Genomic DNA, 20,612 nt, shown 5'->3' with positions numbered 1-20,612 from the left:
TGTTTTTGTGATGCTCTATGACTTATCAGTTTGGATACTTGAAGCTCTCATTCTTGCAGTTTGAAGTTTGGCATATTTAGTTAATGTTGCTATAGGAATCAGGAAACTGGTAAAATCTCTCAGGGTATTGTACAGTGTACATTATTTCCATTTGAAAATATATTCTATAAATGATTTAGATTTGAAAATATATTTTGAATTATAGTTTTTTCTGATAGTCGGCATAGCAGTAAAACACTGAAAATCAGAGTCACGTCTGAATGTAAAAAAAAAAAAAATCAACAATTTGTAGGCCATCATCATACTAGCCATCAACATACTAAAAGATTTTCAGTAAGTCACTTGACAGTGAAGTTTGTATCGTCATGTAGAACTGAAATACGTAAATACTTTTGCCAATAGCTGTGATGAAAAATATGACTGATAATGATCTCTTATTATGTAATACCTCAGAAGTTAAGTATGGATGTTTGTAAGAGGTAGTCTAAAATTGAATTTCAATTTGCCATATAGGTGATTACATAGATTATTTGCAGGCGCATTGATTAAACAAACAATATTCTAATCTTTCTTTTTTGCTCTTCATATTATTTTGGCAGGGTTAGATTTGGGCTCTAGTCCATCTGATTTCTGTAGGATAAGTATATCAAAGTTTTTATATATAAGCTGGTAAGTGTATGTAATCTCTATCCCTTTTCATGATTTTGGTATTAACTGGAGGACCTTCATTTTAGATTTGGCTTTATTTCCGATTTTGCACCGGTTGGTTTATGACCCAAGGTATATATGGAAAGTATATTTGAGGAGGACCAGAGGAGATAGTTCTGTAACATTACAGATATTCATTGCAGTAGTCTAGTCTTACCTGTAATCTTTAAGTACGTATTAATTTAAGACAGATATGTAATGCATCTGGTTCAGAGAAGACAGTGCTTCATGAATGAGCCACTTTCTGAATACTTAATCCTTTTGATTTATTTTAGGGTCTTCCATCTAATGACCCGATACACGTTTTGGTGCGAGTGTATGTAGTAAGAGCGTGCGACCTTCATCCAATGGACCTGAATGGCAAGGCAGATCCTTACATTGTTATGCAGTTAGGAGGCAAAAAGGTTTCCGATAAAGAGAACTACATCTCCAAGCAACTGAATCCAGTTTTTGGAAAGTTAGTATAAGTTTCAGTCTGGGATCAGTCTTGTACTGTATGTTAAAAATTGGATATATGAGTGTCTTTTCTTCATATGGCCGAAAACCACTAGGCAAAGTAGTGCTGTATCTAATACAAATTATCAAATACAAATTATCATTCTGAACCCCAGAGAATAGAGGCACATGCATAGAGGACCTTGCAATTTATATTAAAGTAATAAGTTACTAGTTTAATAGAATTTTGTTAAACAATCCCTGTCTATTAGCATATATGCTCATCACTATACATTTTTATTTAAATATGCCTGTTGATCTTAATAAAAAAAATGGTTATCTTTAGCGTACGAGAAAATGTACTGCTACCTTAGTATCTTGTAGAGAAATTGCATAAGTACGATCAACATTATTTTAATTACAGATGCTTTGAAGTAGAAGCAACATTTCCACAAGACTCCATGTTGACAGTGCAAGTCCTGGACTGGGATTTGGTAGGATCAGATGACATGATTGGAGAGACAAAAATCGACCTGGAAAATAGGTTTTACTCAAGACATAGAGCCACTTGTGGCCTTGCTTCCAGATATGAAACGTTTGTATATGATCATTTGTTTAAATTTAGTTATACTGAATGTTGCCTGCTTTTCAGTGCAGTATTTTAAAATCAGAATTATGTACTATTTGGATTAATTTTATCTTGAAAATTCTACAAACCATTCTTGCAACTATTTTTCAGCTTGACACAGCTAAACATGCAAATATGCACAGTATTGAAGTGTGTGAGTATTTTTTCCTTTAAATGCAATGATCTGTTCTGTTATCAATTTTTTTAGAGGAGGTTACAACCAATGGCGAGACCCAATGAAACCAACTCAAATTTTAGCTCGATTATGCAAGGAAGGTCGCTTAGATGGCCCACATTATGGACCAGGGAAGGTCCGAATAGGTACTAAAACATTTAGTTTGCAAAGTGAAGAAGAATACGATCCAAACCGTTGCAGAATGATGGGTGAGCACTTCATTTTATTCATAAAAATGATAATTTGCAAGTGTAGATTTATGGGCATAACGGAAAAATGTAATTCTCTTTGCATGTTTCTTATTGATGAGGTTAATTTTAAGGCACAACCTTATTTTTCAGTGAGTGAAGAACAGTTGGCTCTAGCCGTATTACACAGATGGGAAGAGGTCCCTCGAGTTGGTTGCAGTCTAGTCCCAGAACACATAGAGACAAGACCTCTGTTTAATGCAGACAAACCAGGCATAGAACAGGTGAGGATGTGCCCGTCACTCTAATCAATAATGCTGCAGTGTTCATTTACTCATGATAATGAATAGCTGTAAAATACTTGTTTATTAATCCCATAAGGGGGATATTGTTATACAGTGGACCCCCCGTATTCACGTTCTCCAGATTCGCGGACTCACACATTCGCGGATTTCTCTCAGGAACGTTTCCCTACATTATTCGCAGAAAATCGCACATTCGCAGTATTTTTCTATGAGAAATATCCACAAATTCCTGGGGTTTTTTTATCAATTTCATCATAAAATGCACTTTTTGTGATAAAACTATTAAAAAAACCAAGTATAAAAATTTTTAGTGGGTTTTTCTTGAGTTTTAACTAACAAAATAGGCTGTTTTTAGTGTTTTTATAGGGGTTCCAACTATTCACGGGGGTCTGGTACGCATCCCCCGCGAATACGAGGGGACCACTGTATTGTGCCTTGCAAGAACACTATAAGGCTGTACTGAAGGTACTTTAATGCCGCTTTGGCTTTGGCTTTGGCAGCATTCTTCTCAGCCTTTTACTTATTTATCTCTTACCCCTTTCACACCTGTACAACTTCCTCCAATTTTCTCCTCTCATTTAAGAAAACATATGGCCATGGTTAATAATCTACACGTGACTCCGTGTGTGTAAAATCGCCTGTGCTTTATGATTATTTATGCATAACTTTCACAGGGTAAAATTGAAATGTGGGTGGACATGTTCCCAATGGACATGCCACTGCCAGGACCACCTCTCGATGTAACACCGAGGAAACCGAAGAGTTATGAACTTCGTGTCATCATTTGGAATACTGATGATGTGGTTTTGGAAGACGATGCTTTCTTCACAGGCGAGAAAATGTCGGACATATATGTGAAGGGGTAAGTTTGAGACAAATTTATTGCTAATCTTTTCAGTTTTATTTTTACGTACAGTTTTGAAGCCTGTGTGAAATTATAAAGTGATGATAATTTAAGGCATGTTTTCATATTATTTTTAACATTTGTTATGAGATGCTGGTTTTATAACATGCACCAACAAGCAATGCTTTGGGAAGCTCAAACATAAAACTTTTTTCCTTTAGAATTATAGTAGAAACTGCCAAAAGGATCAAAGTTGCCCTTTCCCTGAAAAGACCTCATAGTATATTGCATATTAAAAAACTAACACCTGAACTTGAAAGGGATAACTTAGTATAAGTATTCTGACACAAGATTATTAAGATTTTAAAAAGTAGGTAAGATATATATAAATTTTAAGTTGTGTACGTATTGCCTTTTGTAACTAACCTAATGGCATTTAACTTTTCACTGAAATGGTTGGTATTGTTTACTGACAAATTCAACGAAATCCAAAAATTTCACACGAAATTTTGATGTGTATATGCCTCAAAACAAGGTAGCCTTGCAATCCCTGGGTTGTTATACTTTGTAGAATCACACTTTAAAATACTTTTTAGAATCATACTTTAAAAATATTTGTGTGTTCCCTTCAACAAGTAGGCTAAATTGGTATTTATAATTTCCTCTGTCAACAACAAACTAGGTTTTTGCTGATATTTATTTTGTGGTATTAATATTTTTGGCCAATGCTGCATACTTTGCTGTGTGATCTCGAGTATTTGGCAATTAGTTCATGTATTCCATACCGGTAGCTCTTGCTTTTGCCAGTCCTAAAGATAGCTAACTTAATTTCTTCCTATGTGCAGTAACTCATATGTCTATTTTATTAATATTAGTCAGAATAAAGTGTAGTGTCACTAACTGTTAACTTGTACGTACCCTTTCATATCCAATTCATTGTGATCTCTAATTTTAGGAATTTTACCACGTGTTCTCAGGATTTTCAAGGCCGAAGTCTTTCTTTAATGAGTCATTCTTAGCATGGGCCAGGTGCTTTTATATATTGTTCGTAACTTGCTATAAATAAATCGTAAGCTTAAGTTAACAGACTTAGTATGGGTGCGCCAGTAATGGAAAATGGAGTAACCTGAAGCTTCTGTTGGAAGTTGATGTTTTCCCTGTGACCCCTAATTCTGTCATTGCACACCTTCACAAAACAAAACAGCCACTCTTCGCCCTAACTAAAAGTTTCTTTCATCCAGGTCAATCAGTGGAAGTATTAGAAATGAAAAGGGTTTTTGGAGGTTGGTTCTCTAGTATGTTTTGAATTATGCAGCAACTCACCCATTACGACCTGTACTGTATTATTACACCAGCACGGTGTTCTGTTACCCTTTATATATTAGTCATGTACAGAATAATTAAATCCTGCTGTGTATCAGTACCAAGCCTAAAGCAGATGTTGAGGGTCTTTTGTGTATGGAAGAAAACTTGTTTCAAATGCATTTTAACAAGGATGCCATATGGTTATACGAATGATCTTCTTGACACCAAGTGTTATGCACCAACTAAAGCAATTTGATTAAAAGTATTGCAACTATAAAAACTTTGTTCAAATATTTTTATTTTATTCTAATAAAATACTGTGGCCCTCGACATTTTTATTTTGTATATGACTGAGTAAGGAATATGTAAATGGTTACATTGCCCATAAGAAACTGTGTTCAAAAGTAGGCAAACACAGTGGATGTAAATTACAGTGAATATTCTGTGGTACAAACAAGTGTTACTATATTTGATTTCATCACTCTACAGAAGCTAAAGTGAAAAATACCCAATTATTTCTTCTTTATTATTAGGCCACTGTATTGATCTTATTACATGAAAAATAATAGCGTTTATATAAGAATAATGTTTCTGAATGCTGTAATTATTCCAGTAACTGAAATCCACTCAGTCTACTAAAATAACTTAAGCTTTCGTGTACAGTGCTCAAAACAAGTTGGTGCATATTAAGATGTTAGCTCCCATAACTAATCCAGTTGTTTTGCTTGGTGCTCAACCTGCATGCATTTGCATAAGCAGTGCTAATGTAAAGTAAAATTGCATTAGTATTAGTTAAAGTAAGGTGTTATTTGTGTGACATATAGACCATCCTTAATTCTGCATAAGAAAATTAGCAAATCTGAATAGTGTAATTATTAAGCATTAGCTTAATCAATGACTTCGTGCATAAACTAAAAGATATGTATGTATCAGTAGCTCCTTTGGATCTGTAAATAATCAAATAAATAATAATAATGTACACTTTTATACTGGGAAAGATTAAATGGCGAGGAAAAGTTTGTTAGGCAACATATTGGTACAGAGTAGATGGAAAAGAAGTTGATGGCTGAAATGGTGAGATGACAAATGGCTGGAGGTATATCTGGCTATTATTTGCTTAAAAGTGAAGTTAAGACAGTTATAAGTACCAGTTGGAGTGGAAGGGGTGAAAAGTGGTTTTTATAACAGAGCAACGATATGGAGTAAAAGAATGGAAGATGTTGATTTGTAAAGTTACTTCTGATTAAATGAATAAAAACAATGCATAGGAACTGAGTCATAGTGTAAGTGAAGCAAAGAACTTGACAAAGAATGTATAATGGGATTGTTGAGCCATCTTTATTTTCTAAGGTGAAATTTAAATGCTAATTTCCAATGAAAATAGAGAATGAACTGCTTGACATGCATTTTATATATAGTAGTACACTGTAAACAGGACTAAAAAATACTGGAAGGGTGAGAATAATGGGTATATATAAAGTAGTACTAAAACAGTTATTGTAACAGATAGGATGAATCAAGTGTGTTTTATGATGAATCATTCATGTGGAAAGAGTGGTGGATGATTTGTTGTTCAAAAGTGTATGATTTGAAAGTGTAAGGAGTACAAGTTGACCTAAAAGTATTGGACATATAGAGGTAAAAAGATGTTGGAAAGGAATGACTTAATATAAAAGAAGCATGTGTATGGATGATGGATAGCAGTGAATTGCATGGTGTGTATTTAATTGATTAAAATGAGATTTCATAACTTCAGGTACCCAATTTCAATTATATTTTTACAAATAGTATACATGCAGTGTTCATCCATAAAACAGATTTTAGCATAATTCTTTACAGATCTAAAATTTTTGCTAGGAGTTCAGTCTCACTCAGAAATCAGAGTGACTTGTCATTGATGCACAAACATGAAGAGAATTCTGAAGTGTTTTACCAGTGTATTCATGCTATTTACTCCAGTTTATTTTATATATACATATTCGCTCTTTCCAGTTCCTTGGTTACTCTAATACAAGCTTTGTTTCTTTGGTAATAGGATACTTTTGTTGCTTTAGTAAGGTCCAAACACAGTTCAGCAGGATGTCTGTTAAAAGAATAATTTTGTAGGGAGAACCAATGGCAGTGAACATAAAACTGTAAAATTATTTTGTGAATTTCCTAATTTCAGCCAACATTGAAGAATAATGCATGTAAACAAATCCACAAAACTGTAAAAACTTGGAAGAGTACTTTAAAAAATGATCCATGCACGACTCTTTCAATTGGTGAAGTTAATAATTTACGAGATAAAGTTGATGTAAGAACTAAATCATTTAAATAATTATAAGAACAAACCCAATCAGGCCAATTTGTATTAAGGAATTTTGAATTGATGATGCGGTCAACTTAATATAGTAATAATAACCCTCTGAGGAATTGCAGTACATACTTCACTGAATAAAATGGCAATTTAAATACATACCTTTGGTTTATATTGGGCCTTCTCAACTTGGCATTTAAGTTTCTTCATTTCAGCAAATAAATTATAAAGCTGCTGCAAAGGAAGCCATTTTAAAGACTGAGAAACTGCAGTATAAACTCAACAGTATCCAGATAGCCATTCTCTTCAATAATTATAATCATCATGAAATTGAATTTTTTTTCTTTTTTTTTAAGATTCTGACAGTGGAGAAAGCATTTTAAAAAACAGTAATTTGGTTGCTAATGAATTGCAATAGGGATAAGCTGAAAAAATCAATTTTATTGTACTGTAAATCAATTTATAATTTCATTACATAAATCCGTTATCCATGAAAACATCAGGCATTGGCATACATGGTAAATATTCCTAATACATTCCATGTACAGGTGAAGAAAATAAGTAGCTGAATGTCTGTGATACCCCTGTAATTTGTCCTTTCCTGTCATGTCACGATACCTTTGTGCATACAAATCATTAGATATCATGTACTTTTGTATACGTACCTTGTCTGCAGTTTATAGTCTTTCATGTAACCTTTGTGGTGTTTGTGCTTCTTGTTGTGTTTGTTCCTTTCCACTTCATTGTTGGATATCAGAAAATATGTTTTTACTTATTAGCATTGTTAAAGTTTTTGACTTACCGTCAGTCTACATAAAGCTTATAAATGGTTTACCATACTGACATATTTCTAGTTTGTTACACTGTGTATAATTCCAGTGATATGAGAGGAGTTCAGTATAGAATGTATGGTTTTTTTCACTTAAGTTGTAATACAGATATGAAGTAAAACAATCTGAGCTATAGTAGTAAAATAATAACTGTAATGAACTCGTCACAGTTTTTACAAATTATTTTACACTACTACTTTAGACACATTGTGTTGTGTAAACTCACAGCATCAATGATGTGAAAGTAAATATTGTTCATATTCTTGAAAGAACTTTTGTAGTCATGGATTATTCAAACTACTCTGACACCATAATTTTATTTTTCAAAAATTTACTGCATAATGATGTGTAAGGGGTATATACTGAAAATTCAGAGGTAATTTTAGAAAAAAATCTTACAAATGGTATAGTACTGTACAGCATTAACAAATTATATAGTACTGTACAGCATTACCTAGCTGCAAAAGTAACTGCTATCACTGACATTTATTTAACCAAACCTATGTAGTAAATGTTTTGGAAATTTTTTCTTTTAACAGAAAACTTTATTTCTGTTAACAACACCAATTAATTTGGGCAAAATTATGTCCAAAATAGGTTTTGCTTTAGACCTTGCATATCAGTATAAGAAATGGGTTGCCTATAAAAATTAGCTTTTTTTTATGAAAAAGGGCCATATAGATGTTATTTATTGCTGCAAAAAAGTAGAGGGCTCTCATACTGTAGTGTTATGCACTGCAAGCTGTACACCAAAATCAAATTCAAATATTAATTTTCACTAAGTCCACATTTAGCAAAGGTTACACCATGAAAAAACAATCATTAAAAATTAATATTATGTATATGTACATTGCTAGGATAAATGAAAAGCTTGACCAAGTGTGTTAATCTTTTTTTACAGTGTATAGTAATTAAAATATATTACATCACACCCTAACTCTCCCTCTTCCATGCCAATTCCTTGTAATAAAGTTTTTATTTTCTCTACAGGTGGTTAAAGGGACCTGAGGATACTCAGTGCACAGACATCCACTATCGGTCATTGACAGGTGAAGGTAATTTTAACTGGAGGTTTGTATATCCATTCGAGTACTTGGTAGCAGAAGAGAAGATAGTCATCAGCCGGAAAGAGAGCCTCTTTTCTTGGGATGAAACGGAATGTAAAATTCCAGCTAGACTTGAATTGCAGGTGAGAAAACAAATACTCTGTGTTAGATACATTAGGCTTTTGATATAAGCAACACAACACTACAGAAACTGGGTTAAAAGCAATTTTTAAGCAAAACAATTACAGATGATTTATAACAGGACCTAAATTATCTATTTTGAAGCTCAAGCAATTGGCTTCCTTGGTAATATCTGAGTTCCCAATATGCAAGGTAGGCTAAGAATTTTTAAATAGGTCATAAAATGCAAAACACATTCATTTTCAGAAGTTATAAAAACTTGAGTATGCCTTCCTTAAGAATGTGACCCTGCAGTTGCACAATACCATTGCTGGGTGGTAGTGCAACAATCTAAAGTGCATTAATGAAAGCCACCCCCCCCCCCCCCCGAGTCCAACATTATTAAAAAATAGTGCAGTAATTGAACAGCTGAGTGAGGCTTTTCTGTTTGTGCTTGTGAGGGTGAACAGTAAAGGAGTAAAGCAAACACACTCATCTTGACCCATGCTTTCCTGGCTGCCTGTGTGAGGGCAGATGGTGACCAAACACAAGCACAAATGTGGACAATGCTTCCATTATCTCTCCATTTCAAAGTCTCTCTACTAAATACATACTACCTTTAACATTCCCATATAACCTTAATGTGATCCACAACAACTTCAGGATGTGCCCCATCTTGAGCAGCTGCTCATCAAGGTTAAGAAGATCCAGACTAGGTTTTCCCATTGATATTGTCTAAGCTTAAAACTCAAAACTAAGTTTTTATTTCAAGATGAATAGAAATTATAGAGTACGTATTCCAAAGGTGATACATGAAAAGCTAAATAGCAGCAACTACAGACATTTCACACTCATTGAGCAAGCTCCAAACATTATGGATAAGTTAGTCTTACACCCTCAACCACTAACCTAGACTATCAGTATTACAGACAATTTCTGAATATGGGTCAATAAAATTTAGAGTAGGAAGGCTTGAGATCCTGAATGCATATAGGAAACAGTATAGTAGTTAGACTAACAACGACTTTAGCAATAGATTAAAGTTCAGAATTTTTTGAACTTATCTGTGCTGCTTGTAACTGCTTAACCAGAACTTAGATTTCAAACTTTATGAATTCATAATCCTTTTTTTGGCAATAGGTTTCTTAGTGACAGATTTTTGTGGGGTAACTGTGAAATTTAAATTGTTTGTAAATATGCCATCAGCTGGATGAAACTACTGTAGTCCTTAAATTATTTCGGTGTAAATTTTAATTTACAACTGTAATTTATGAAATGATACCTACTGCATGATCTTTTCAGGTATGGGATGCTGACCATTTCTCAGCTGATGACTTCCTAGGTGCAATCACATTGGATCTCAACAGGTTTCCTAGAGGTGCCAAAAGCTCCAAACTTTGTACATTGGACATGTTAAAAACTGATGGGTCTGTGCCTATGGTCAACATCTTCAAGCAGAGGCGTGTTAAGGGGTGGTGGCCCTTTTACATCAAAAAAGAAAATGAAGAGATGGAACTCACGGTACTTACCTTAAGAGTTTGTGCAGAATTTTCTTTTGAGACTAACATTAATTTGTCATTACTTATATTAACATTCATTTATCATTATGCTGACCCTTGCTTCACAAATGCCCCAAGCCATTTCACTGAAAGCATTTGAGAACATCCAAGCTTCAGCCATGTTACCATTCTTGTTTAACTGGAGTTTGATCAGTAACAACCTTGCTCCACCACTTGTGCTCATTCTGTGCATGATGCATTGTGGGAGCTGGCTGGGACAAGACATGAAACAAGCTCATCTAAAATGTTGTTTCTTTATTAGGTAATGTTACAATACAATAAGGACAATGTGTGAGAACAACCGAACTCAGAGAGAGGAAGTGGTGTACTGCTAGAAATTGGATATGAATGTGTTCAGTTGCCACTTATCAATATGCAATGTTATTTACATGGAAGGAGAGAATGTGTTATACAATGACATGTGCATGTTACATAGATTACAGTATCTAGTACACCTCCCCACCAGATTCATGCTCAGGTTCTTCATTTGGAAAACCTGAGAGATGTACGTGGGGCTGTAGGAGGGCTATCACAGGACACTTGTATCTCCATGAAGGTTTGCAGGGATGTGAGATTGTCAGCATCAGGGGTTGGTACTGGGTACAGGAAATGCTGGTTCCTCCAGTTTACTTGTCTGAGGGGGTAGATGTACTTCATAGTCCCCTGACCTGTCGTGACTCATGACGATCTCAACCCTGTCCCAAGGTGAGAAGCAGATTTTGGATCCTGACTGACTGTCTAACTTCTAGTCTGGGTAGGGGACATGCATATTGATTGTATGACCTCTGCACGAGTTCAGCTCTGGTGGCAGCACTATAATCACATTCCTCAGCTTTCTTGTTTAGCCATTCCTGCAGGAATTACTGAGGATGAGCAGGCATACAAGAGAATGTGGCTGGCAACATAGGATTTGTGCAAGAGAGCGTCCCATGAAGTTAGGAGTGTTCCGTAACTCCAGGAGGCCACAGTCAGTCTTCACAGTTGATGTGCCAGAGGGTGCTCTTTTCAGTACAGTGGTACCTCGAGATATGAAATTAATCTGTTCGGAGGCGGCCTTCGTATCATGAGCTTTTCGTATCTTGGACCGCATTTTACATGTAAAATGGCTAATCCGTTCCAAGCCCTCCAAAAACACCCCAGTAAATTTCATAATAAAGCTAAATTGACCTATAAATAATGAAATACTACAACAATTTGGACCATTCAATACCTAACTTAACCCTCTTACGCCGAAGCCCTAAAAATCAAAACCTTTCCCGTATGCCGGGGCCGGTTTGGAGTGAGCGCGGAAGCGGAAAAAATAATTTTTTCAAAAAATCACAGCGCGCTTAGTTTTGAAGATTAAGAGTTCATTTTTGGCTCATCTTTTTGTCATTGCCTGAAGTTTAGTATGCAACCATCAGAAATGAAAAATAATATCATTATCATATGTAAATAATGTGATATATGGTAGCAAAAAAAAAAATTCATACTAATTGTATTCAAACTCAAACACGGTGGCAAAAAACCGGTACAACAAAGACTAACGAGTTTCTTTTTTTTGTATTGTACACTAAATGGCAATAATTTTGATATATAATACATTGTAAACAATAAAAGCAACACCGGAAAAATATTATCACAAAATGATGTACGAATTCGTAACGCGTGGACGTAAAAAAATTTTATTTTCAAAAATTCACCGTAAATCTAAATATTGTTCTAGAGACTTCCAATTTGTTTCAAAATGAAGACAAATGATTGAATATTACGATACTGTAAGAGTTTTAGATAAAGAATTGCAGATTTTTGACCATTTTCGGACAAGTTTTGTTAAATTGACCGAATGTCGAAATTTTTATATATATTTTTTTATATGCACATATTTCGGAGATGGGAAAAGCTACAACCTTCAATTATTTTTTATTGTATTCTTCATGAATTTGCGCACATTTTGATATATGAAACTCTATAAAACGGCTAATATGAAAAGGAGCAAATATTAGGATAATGCGATGTACGCATTTCGGAGACTTGTGGCCGCGAATCGGCGCGCGGAGGGAACTTAAATATATTTTTCAAAAATTCACTATAAATCACAATATTGTTCTAGAGACTTCAAATTTGTTTCAAGATGAAGATAAATGACTGAATATTACTAGGCCGTAAGAGTTTTAGCTTACAATTGCGTTTTTAAACTATTTTGGTAGACTCAAATTTGACCGAAAGTGGTTTTTTTTCTATTTATCGTGATTTATATGCAAATATTTCGAAAAAAGAGAAAAGCTACAACCTTCAATCATTTTTAGTTGTATTCTACATGAAATTGCGCACATTTTCATTATAAAACTTTATGTAACAGCTAATTTTAAATGATGCAAACATTTCAACAATTGCACAAAAAAAGTTCTGATTTTTTCGGAAGTTACCGCGCGGACGTAGGGAAAAATTTTTTTTTTTTTCATAAATTCACCATAAATCGAAATATTGTGCTAGAGACTTCCAAGTTGTTGCAAAATTAAAGTAAATGATTGAATATTACTAGAATATAAGAGTTTTAGCTTACAATTGCGTTTTTTGACCATTTCGGTAGAGTCAAAGTTAACCGAAAGTTGAAATTTTTGCACTTGACGTTATTTATATGAAAATATTTCAAAACTGATAAAAGCTACAACCATGGGTTGTTTTTAGTTGTATTTTGCATGAAATTGCGCACATTTCCATATATAAAACATTAGGACAACCGCACGAAAAAATTTATCGAAAGAGTTACCGCGTGAACGTAAGGAAAAAGTTTTTTCATAAATTCCCCATAAATCGAAATATTGTGCTAGAGACTTCCAATTAGTTGCAAAATGAAGGTAAATGATTGAATATTACTAAAATATAAGAGTTTTAGCTTACAATTGCGTTTTTCGACCATTTCGGTAGAGTCAAAGTTGACCAAAGGTTAAAATTTTGGCACTTATTTATATGAAAATATCTCAAAACTGATAAAAGCTACAATCATGAGTATTATTTTGTTGTATTCTACATAAAAATGCGCACATTTTCATATATAATACTCCATGTAACGGCTAATTTAAAATGGTACAAAAATTATGTCAAAGTGACGAAATAATTTCCGAGATGTGTCACAGATACTTTTTAGTGCGGTAAGAAAGAAATTCGCGCTTGCGCACCTGCGTAACGATTGTAAACAAAACAACACCTTGATCCGTGAACTCCCACCATCCCCCAAGGCGCGTGATTCAAGAGTTTTTGGCTGGTAGGCCTAAAAGTATTTTTCCGCGAATTTTTAAAAAAACTTTTGTATGTCGACGTAAAATATGTCCAGTCGGCGTTTAAGGGTTAAAAAGCAAGATGACATATCATTTTCTCCTATAACTATAAAGTTATGCATTACTTCAAGATCTCCCAACCTAACCTTTAACCATACCTCTTCCCATACTAAAACACTTCCTTGTCCCAACCCCTGTATTCTCACACTTGTAGACTGTCTTTTCACTTCCCAATCACATCTCTCAAGTTCACTCATCACTGACTAACTCACCAAGGAAACTTGTGCCCCCGTGTCAACCAAACTACAGTACTCACTATCATTTACTTGGACAAACGTCACCATTTTCCCTCAAGTCCCATGCATACACACATTCGCTACCACGTCCACCTGGTTATCCACATCACAATCCTCCTCATCACATTCATCCTCAGTTAATTCCCCATTTCCATAATTCTGACTCAGATCCCCTTCACAGTCCCTTTTTGTAACCATCCAATTACAACCACGTTCCCCGCACTGAATCATCAAAACCCCACGTTCATTACCTGTACTCACCCTTCCTCGATACTCAACCGGTCTGTCCCATCCAAAATACAACAACACTTTTATCCCAAACAACTCAGCTACTGCTGACAACAATTCATGCAACATTTCTTCTTCCCCACCTTGTTCCTCCGCATGTGCCACTTCCTTCTGCACATCACTCATCAACTTCACTCGCAACTCATTCACACTACCGGGTACCTCTGAAACCAGACCCTTACCTTCCAAGTTTGTCAATGCTGAAAACAAACATTCACATACACTGTCATTCCCTTCAAACCTCTCTTTTACAACTAACCCCTCAGGTACCATATTCGGATCCCAGTCACTTTTCACACCATTGTCCTTACCATGCATCCTAGACATCATATCAGCAATCACATTTTTACTCCCTGGCACATATTCTAAGCTAAAATCAAACTCACTCAAATCCTCAATTGTCCTCGCAATCTTAGCATTCACACTTTCCTTCCTAATCATATAAACTAACTGCCGATGATCTGTCCTTATGACAATTTTACCCCATACAAAAACACTTTCAATGCTTTCACACAAAACCTTATTGCCGTAAACTCCTTCTCAACCACCGAATACTTCAGCTCCGCTTTATTAAAAGCTTTACTCACATACGCATTCTCTCTCAATTGTCCCTCCCCATTCACCTCTTGCATCTGCACCAAGCATCCTCCCATACTAAACTTACTAGCATCAGCATACAACTCAAGCTTATGCTGCAAAGACAAAGGTGACATCCCTAGCAGCCTCCTCTTTCAATCTCTCAAATGCTCCCACCATTCGCTCATCCCACCTCAGCTTAGTACAATTTTTCTTCCCGGTCCATTCAGTCAACGGCTTCCCTATACCCGAACAATCCCTAACAAACTTCCTCCCGAACTCAATCAAACCCAAAAAACCCTATAACTCCTGCACGGTCCGGGGACATGGAAACTCCTTTCCTTTTTCCACGAACTTTTCACTCTTCCTTACACCACTCGCACTCACCTTATGACCCAGAAATTCCACTTCCCCAGCCAATCACGTACACTTCTCCAGCTTCACTTTCACTCCAACCTCTTCCAACCGTTCTAACACCTCAAGCAGTTCCACATTCTCCTCAACAGTCTCACTTGCAATCAAAATGTCATCTACAAACACAGTCACCTTCCTTCTATCAAAACCAGCCAAAACTACATTCATCGCCCTCTGGAAGGCAGCAGGGGCATTAGCCAATCCAAAACTTAACCTCTTGAATTAATAGTGGCAGCTACCACTCGAAAAAGCCGTAACATGCCTGCTCCCTTCCTCAAGAGGCATCTGGTAATAGCCCTTACCAAATCCAATTTTGTGAACACTCATCACACGCATCTTATACACACAATCAGACACCACAGTCACTTCATTCACCTTCCTGTAATCCACACACATCCTCAATCACTCCCACTCTCTCAAGTTCCTCACACTGTTCCTCAATCTCTCGGGCAACAACAGCAGAAAAGTGTCGGGACACTGATATATGGGGGTATTGTCATTCAAAACTATCTTGAACTCTGGAAGCTTAGATCCCCTGAAATCCTCGTCACCCCAACTCAACGCACCCTGCCTATCCCACAACATCTGCATCAACCGCTCCCTCTCGTCATCACCAACATTTTCATCTACCTCAATTTTCTCTCAACTCATCATACTTCCACTCATCACTTTCTGTCATGCTACCTGTCATCACCCGCCGCACCCTAACATATCTTTCGTCATCCACATCCACCAACATATACAACCACCCCACACAATCACCTTCACGTATACCCCACACTCACTTTTTCCTAACACTCGGCAATGAGGCCACAAAAACCCGAGGACTCTCCATATCCAAAATCCCGTCGTACACATGCACGCTCGCTCTTACCAACTTGTTTGCATCCACACCCTCAACCACATATGCACACTTGTCACCTTTGACAATCCCAAGACTATCGGGCCAGGCAACTTTCACACTAACAACTTCTCCAACTTCTCGCAGCACTTTTACACTCTTTCGCAACCAACGGCACTCCCTTCCATATTTTACTGCTTACCCCTCCATCCCTATCCAAGTACAACTCTCCATGTACATTCCCCTTCCTACGCAACTCAATCATATTCCTGCTCGGATGGACCACCATCCCACACTTCTTCAGGAACCTGTATCCTAACAACATATCATACTTATCACTCATTCCCTCGATCACATAAAAGTCACCTTCATCTATCACTACCCCTTCGATTTCTACATTTTCACGCAACATTCCCACCACAGGCATACCTAAATTTCCTATTCCTCGTACCTCCCCTTAACATTTCCTAATTTCACACTCACTCCGCAACTTGTCACATCCATTCTTGAAAAGAACACTGACACTGCACCCAGTATCAATCAAAGCAAACAAACACACCCCTTTGCACCTCACTTTTACACTCATACATTCATGAGCTCTTCCTCCAAACCCTTTTTCATGCAACAACCCTTCATGCACATGCATCGCTCTTACTGACCGCACACCAGAGGACCCACCCAACTGAATCTCCTTTGTACCTAGTTTCCCGAACTCCCAACCCGACTCATCCTCTTTCGCCTACACACACACTTGCCACATGACCTTCCATTCCACATTCAACACATTTTGCCCGCTGTTCCTTACACATCCTAGCATAATGCCCATTCTTCCCGCAATTACCGCAAACCTCAGTAACACGAGTACCTCGACATCCACTTGCTATATGCCCTACTTGCCCACACCTGTAACATTTAATATCCTTATCTTTCTTACACTCGCTCACTAAATGCTGTTTGCCCACACCCGAAGCAAGCTCCTAATGCCCACCGACATTCATTCTTCCTGTGCCCTAGCTTTCCTCATCTGTAACACTGCTGCTCTCGTTCACAACTAACCGACCCTACTCCTCTAACACTTGCACTCCGATCTCTCTTAGGGCTAACCATACTTACGTTACTGGCTCTGACGCTCCTATCAACCACTCGCTCTGCCATTCGCCTTGGCCCTTCCAGAACTGCCTCCCTATAGCTCTTAAACTCGGGTATAACATCAGCTACTTCAGTCCTAACACTAACACTTCTACTCTCTTCATACACCTCTCCAACTCCTAATCCTCTACTATTTCCAAAATGTCGTTCCACGACAACCTTTCATTCGTCCATCACATTTTCTCCTTACATTTCAGATTTACAAACTCATACACACTCTCAGGCACAGTCGCCAACAACTTCCTCACTAACTCTTTACACTCATTTATCCCTTCATCCCCAAACTTTTTCCTGGCTAATGTTTCCAACCTGCACACATACATCGACAACGACTCACCAACATTCATTCTTACCTCATCAAAACCATGTTTTCTCCTATATCTAACACTACTCCTTATCCTCTTCGCCTGTTCCACAATCCTGGCTTTCACACTCTCATAAGGCACTTCCCCACACTCATCATTACCCCATACATATTCAACAAAAATCCCGTCAAAAAGCTACCCAACTCTCCTGCCCAGACTCTTTTGTTATCCCCATACTTTGCCTCACAATACCTTTCATATTCCTTAAAAAAATCCCCTATGTCCCTATTACCATATTCCTCGTATTGTGCACATCTAGGTATCTCTCTCATGTATACAGCCTTTCGTACTTCCCGCTCACTCTCACTACTAACATTCTGATCCCTCTTAACCTCGTCTGAATACAGCGAATCAACTTCCATACTAACATCCATGCTCCTGATTACGCTCTTCTTACCCTTCTTTCTACCCACCTGTTTCCACTCACCGCTATCCAAATCACTCTCAGCCCTTTTCCCAATGTATTCAGTCCTAGTCTCATCCTGTCCGTCATCCTTACTAGTGTGAGGACCAGAGATTAAGACAGGTAGCTGGGTACTGATAATTTATTTACAGACAAACTGGGTTGACATAGACAGGTGCGGACGGATATGTAGTGCAGTCTCGCACCGCAAACAGAAATGACTCCGAGACGGTAAATTTGTGTTTTCTTACAGACATTCATTTAGATATAATAAAGCGTACAAATAATGGAATTGCATGTGTTATACACATCGGCGGAAAGGCCGCGGAATGCTCTATTGGATGGAAGTAAGAACAATGCGACTTGTTGATTGGTTACAATGAAAATAGGGAAAAAGCGTTGTCCTTACACTAGCCTTCTTTCCCTTAGTTTTTTTTTTCCTCAGCCCCCTTCTTATTCTTGTCCTCAGGTTTATTCTTATCCTGTCTCTTTCCCTTCTTTCCTTTACCTATCACAAACAAGTCACCTTCATCACTCGTAGTTTCATCCACTCGCTTTTCCACTGTATTTACCACTTCTGGCCTATCACAAGACCTAGTAGGCCTACCTCCTACAGCTCCCTCTCCCATGAACCCCTTCATCATCTCCTGCACTGCATTCATCAGTTGCTAAAGAATTTTTTTGTTTGTCCATTTTTCCTCAACCATTCTCTCTTCCGCTCCTTTCACTTCTTTCATTTCCACTTTTGCACTTCTTAGCATTCCTCTCATTTCCTCTAACTCGCTCTTCAGCTCCTCACACTCTACCCTCAACCTCTCATTATCCACTTCCAATTGTCCTCTTACTTCCCTCTCCAACCTCAACTCCTCCTTCAGCCTATCTACCTCACTCAATCCTTCCATCCCAAACTTTCTCACCACTCACACACACTACCCTAGGCCAATCATCCTGCAGCTGCCACACCAGCAGTCCCTGTTCGGGCGCCAAAAAATAATGTGGCGGGATCACAAAAAACAAGTAAACCTCCCACAGTTTTACGTTAAATCGTACCAGCTAACGAAAATTTCCCACACTCACCACTTTCCCCTTTGTACGTTAACCTTTAAACCGCTTGCAGGACAATTGGTTCAACAAAATACCAAACACACAAAACACAAACAGGTACTCACCTCTGGCTTCTGATACTTAGGGCTAGGCTGTGCTGTCCACTGGATATAGGTTATAGGCTAGCTGACACACAACCACCGCCGACAACCAAACACAAACCAACCACCCGAGACCCACAACCCCACAAAAACTCAATAACCCGACAAATCACTGCCGACGAACACCAACAGCCTGAAAGAACACGACAACCACATGACTTCCCCCCAGCCACAACAACCCAACAAACCTCACACACTGCCCCAACCACCACTCAGACACCGAAAATGCACCACAAACCTCTTCAACCTCACCACAACCAGACAGACACACACGCACAACAACTTCACAGCCCCAAATATATCAAATAACATTAAAAAAACTAACCACCAAAGGATAACTGCTGCCAAAACCGACACTAACTTCACCAGACGCCTCACTGCTTACGGCTCTCGTAACAGACTTCCACTGACTTACTACAGAGCGCCACAACAAACATGCTTCCGACCGCCATTTAACCACTCCCATTCATTCTTCCACCAATCTCTCTCTCTCTCTCACACACAACCTTTGGAGACATCGTCAAATATAAACTATCATTACTCCTCCATAATGTTTCTTCTGCTTCCTGTAGTGTGAAAGGGCAAAGCACAAATTGAAGAAGTGGCCTTCCTGTTGGCCTCATAGGTGTGACACGTGTTGATAATATCCTGTGGTGGCATTGGTGTCAAGTACTACGAGTTTCTTAGTCAGTTCTTCATTCCCGACTTATGAAGATGATCATCTTCATCTGGGTTTGGTTACAAACTGAAGCTCTACAGAGACAGATGTCTACTTCCTCTGCAATGTTCTTAAATCTTACGTCAAAGTTTGAAAAACTCTCTCCCTCTAACTGTTTGCAGGTAAGCAGCTCCCTACGATGCATTATTGTTGTGAAGGCTCTTGATGTGTTCTTGAAGGGCATCGAAGACTTCGTCAACACTTAATCCGGTGCCTGGGGGTATGTCTAGGGTGCGCTCGAGGATCCTTTGTCTCTCCAAGGCAAGACACATCCTTGTCTGGATTAATTTTCTTTCTGGGTAATTTGTGCAGATCCACGATGACTGAATAATTGTCCCATCAACATCGCCATTCCTGAAAAATTTGAAAAGTTGCATCTGGGCGAGGGGGGTCTGGTTCTGGGCAATTGCTTTCTGTGGCGGGGGTATTACTAACAGTGGCGCTCCATCCTCTGGTGGCGAGGTAGAAGCTGAAGGTGTCAGAGGTGACACGCTGGGGCTTCCTGTGGTTCCTTGCTATATGAGGGGGCCCTAGCATTTGCAAATAGGTGCTGTACTCGTCTGCTTCCTGCTGCCTCCATATTTTGTCCTCCCTCTGTCATTGGACTCTTAATTCTTCCTGTTCTCTTTGTCTCTCCTCCTTTTTCTGTGTCCTC

At 37.8% G+C, this 20,612-nt stretch overlaps 1 protein-coding gene and 1 long non-coding RNA gene across 8 annotated transcripts in view; one reads left to right on the top strand and one right to left on the bottom strand.

Moving 5' to 3' along the window:
* The window catches only part of LOC135207992 (otoferlin-like), a 217,566-nt gene that overhangs the window by 189,348 nt on the left and 7,606 nt on the right, over positions 1–20,612 (top strand). For all 7 annotated transcript variants that reach the window (XM_064240077.1, XM_064240072.1, XM_064240073.1 and 4 more), the window contains 7 exons: positions 984–1,165; positions 1,568–1,738; positions 1,980–2,155; positions 2,288–2,418; positions 3,114–3,301; positions 8,708–8,906; positions 10,186–10,404. In XM_064240077.1, coding sequence (XP_064096147.1) covers positions 984–1,165; positions 1,568–1,738; positions 1,980–2,155; positions 2,288–2,418; positions 3,114–3,301; positions 8,708–8,906; positions 10,186–10,404 — 1,266 coding nt within the window. The remainder of the gene's footprint in view (positions 1–983; positions 1,166–1,567; positions 1,739–1,979; positions 2,156–2,287; positions 2,419–3,113; positions 3,302–8,707; positions 8,907–10,185; positions 10,405–20,612) is intronic.
* LOC135207994 (uncharacterized) overlaps positions 8,594–20,612 on the bottom strand; it is a 61,249-nt gene continuing 49,230 nt past the window's right edge. The window contains exon 2 of the long non-coding RNA XR_010313097.1: positions 8,594–8,894. This is a non-coding gene — a long non-coding RNA (uncharacterized LOC135207994). The remainder of the gene's footprint in view (positions 8,895–20,612) is intronic.

Source organism: Macrobrachium nipponense, chromosome 34 (genome assembly GCF_015104395.2).
Source record: "Macrobrachium nipponense isolate FS-2020 chromosome 34, ASM1510439v2, whole genome shotgun sequence".
Lineage (NCBI taxonomy): Eukaryota > Metazoa > Arthropoda > Malacostraca > Decapoda > Palaemonidae > Macrobrachium > Macrobrachium nipponense.
The sequence above is the reverse complement of the archived record's forward strand: the minus strand, read 5'-3'. Positions and strand labels throughout refer to the sequence as shown.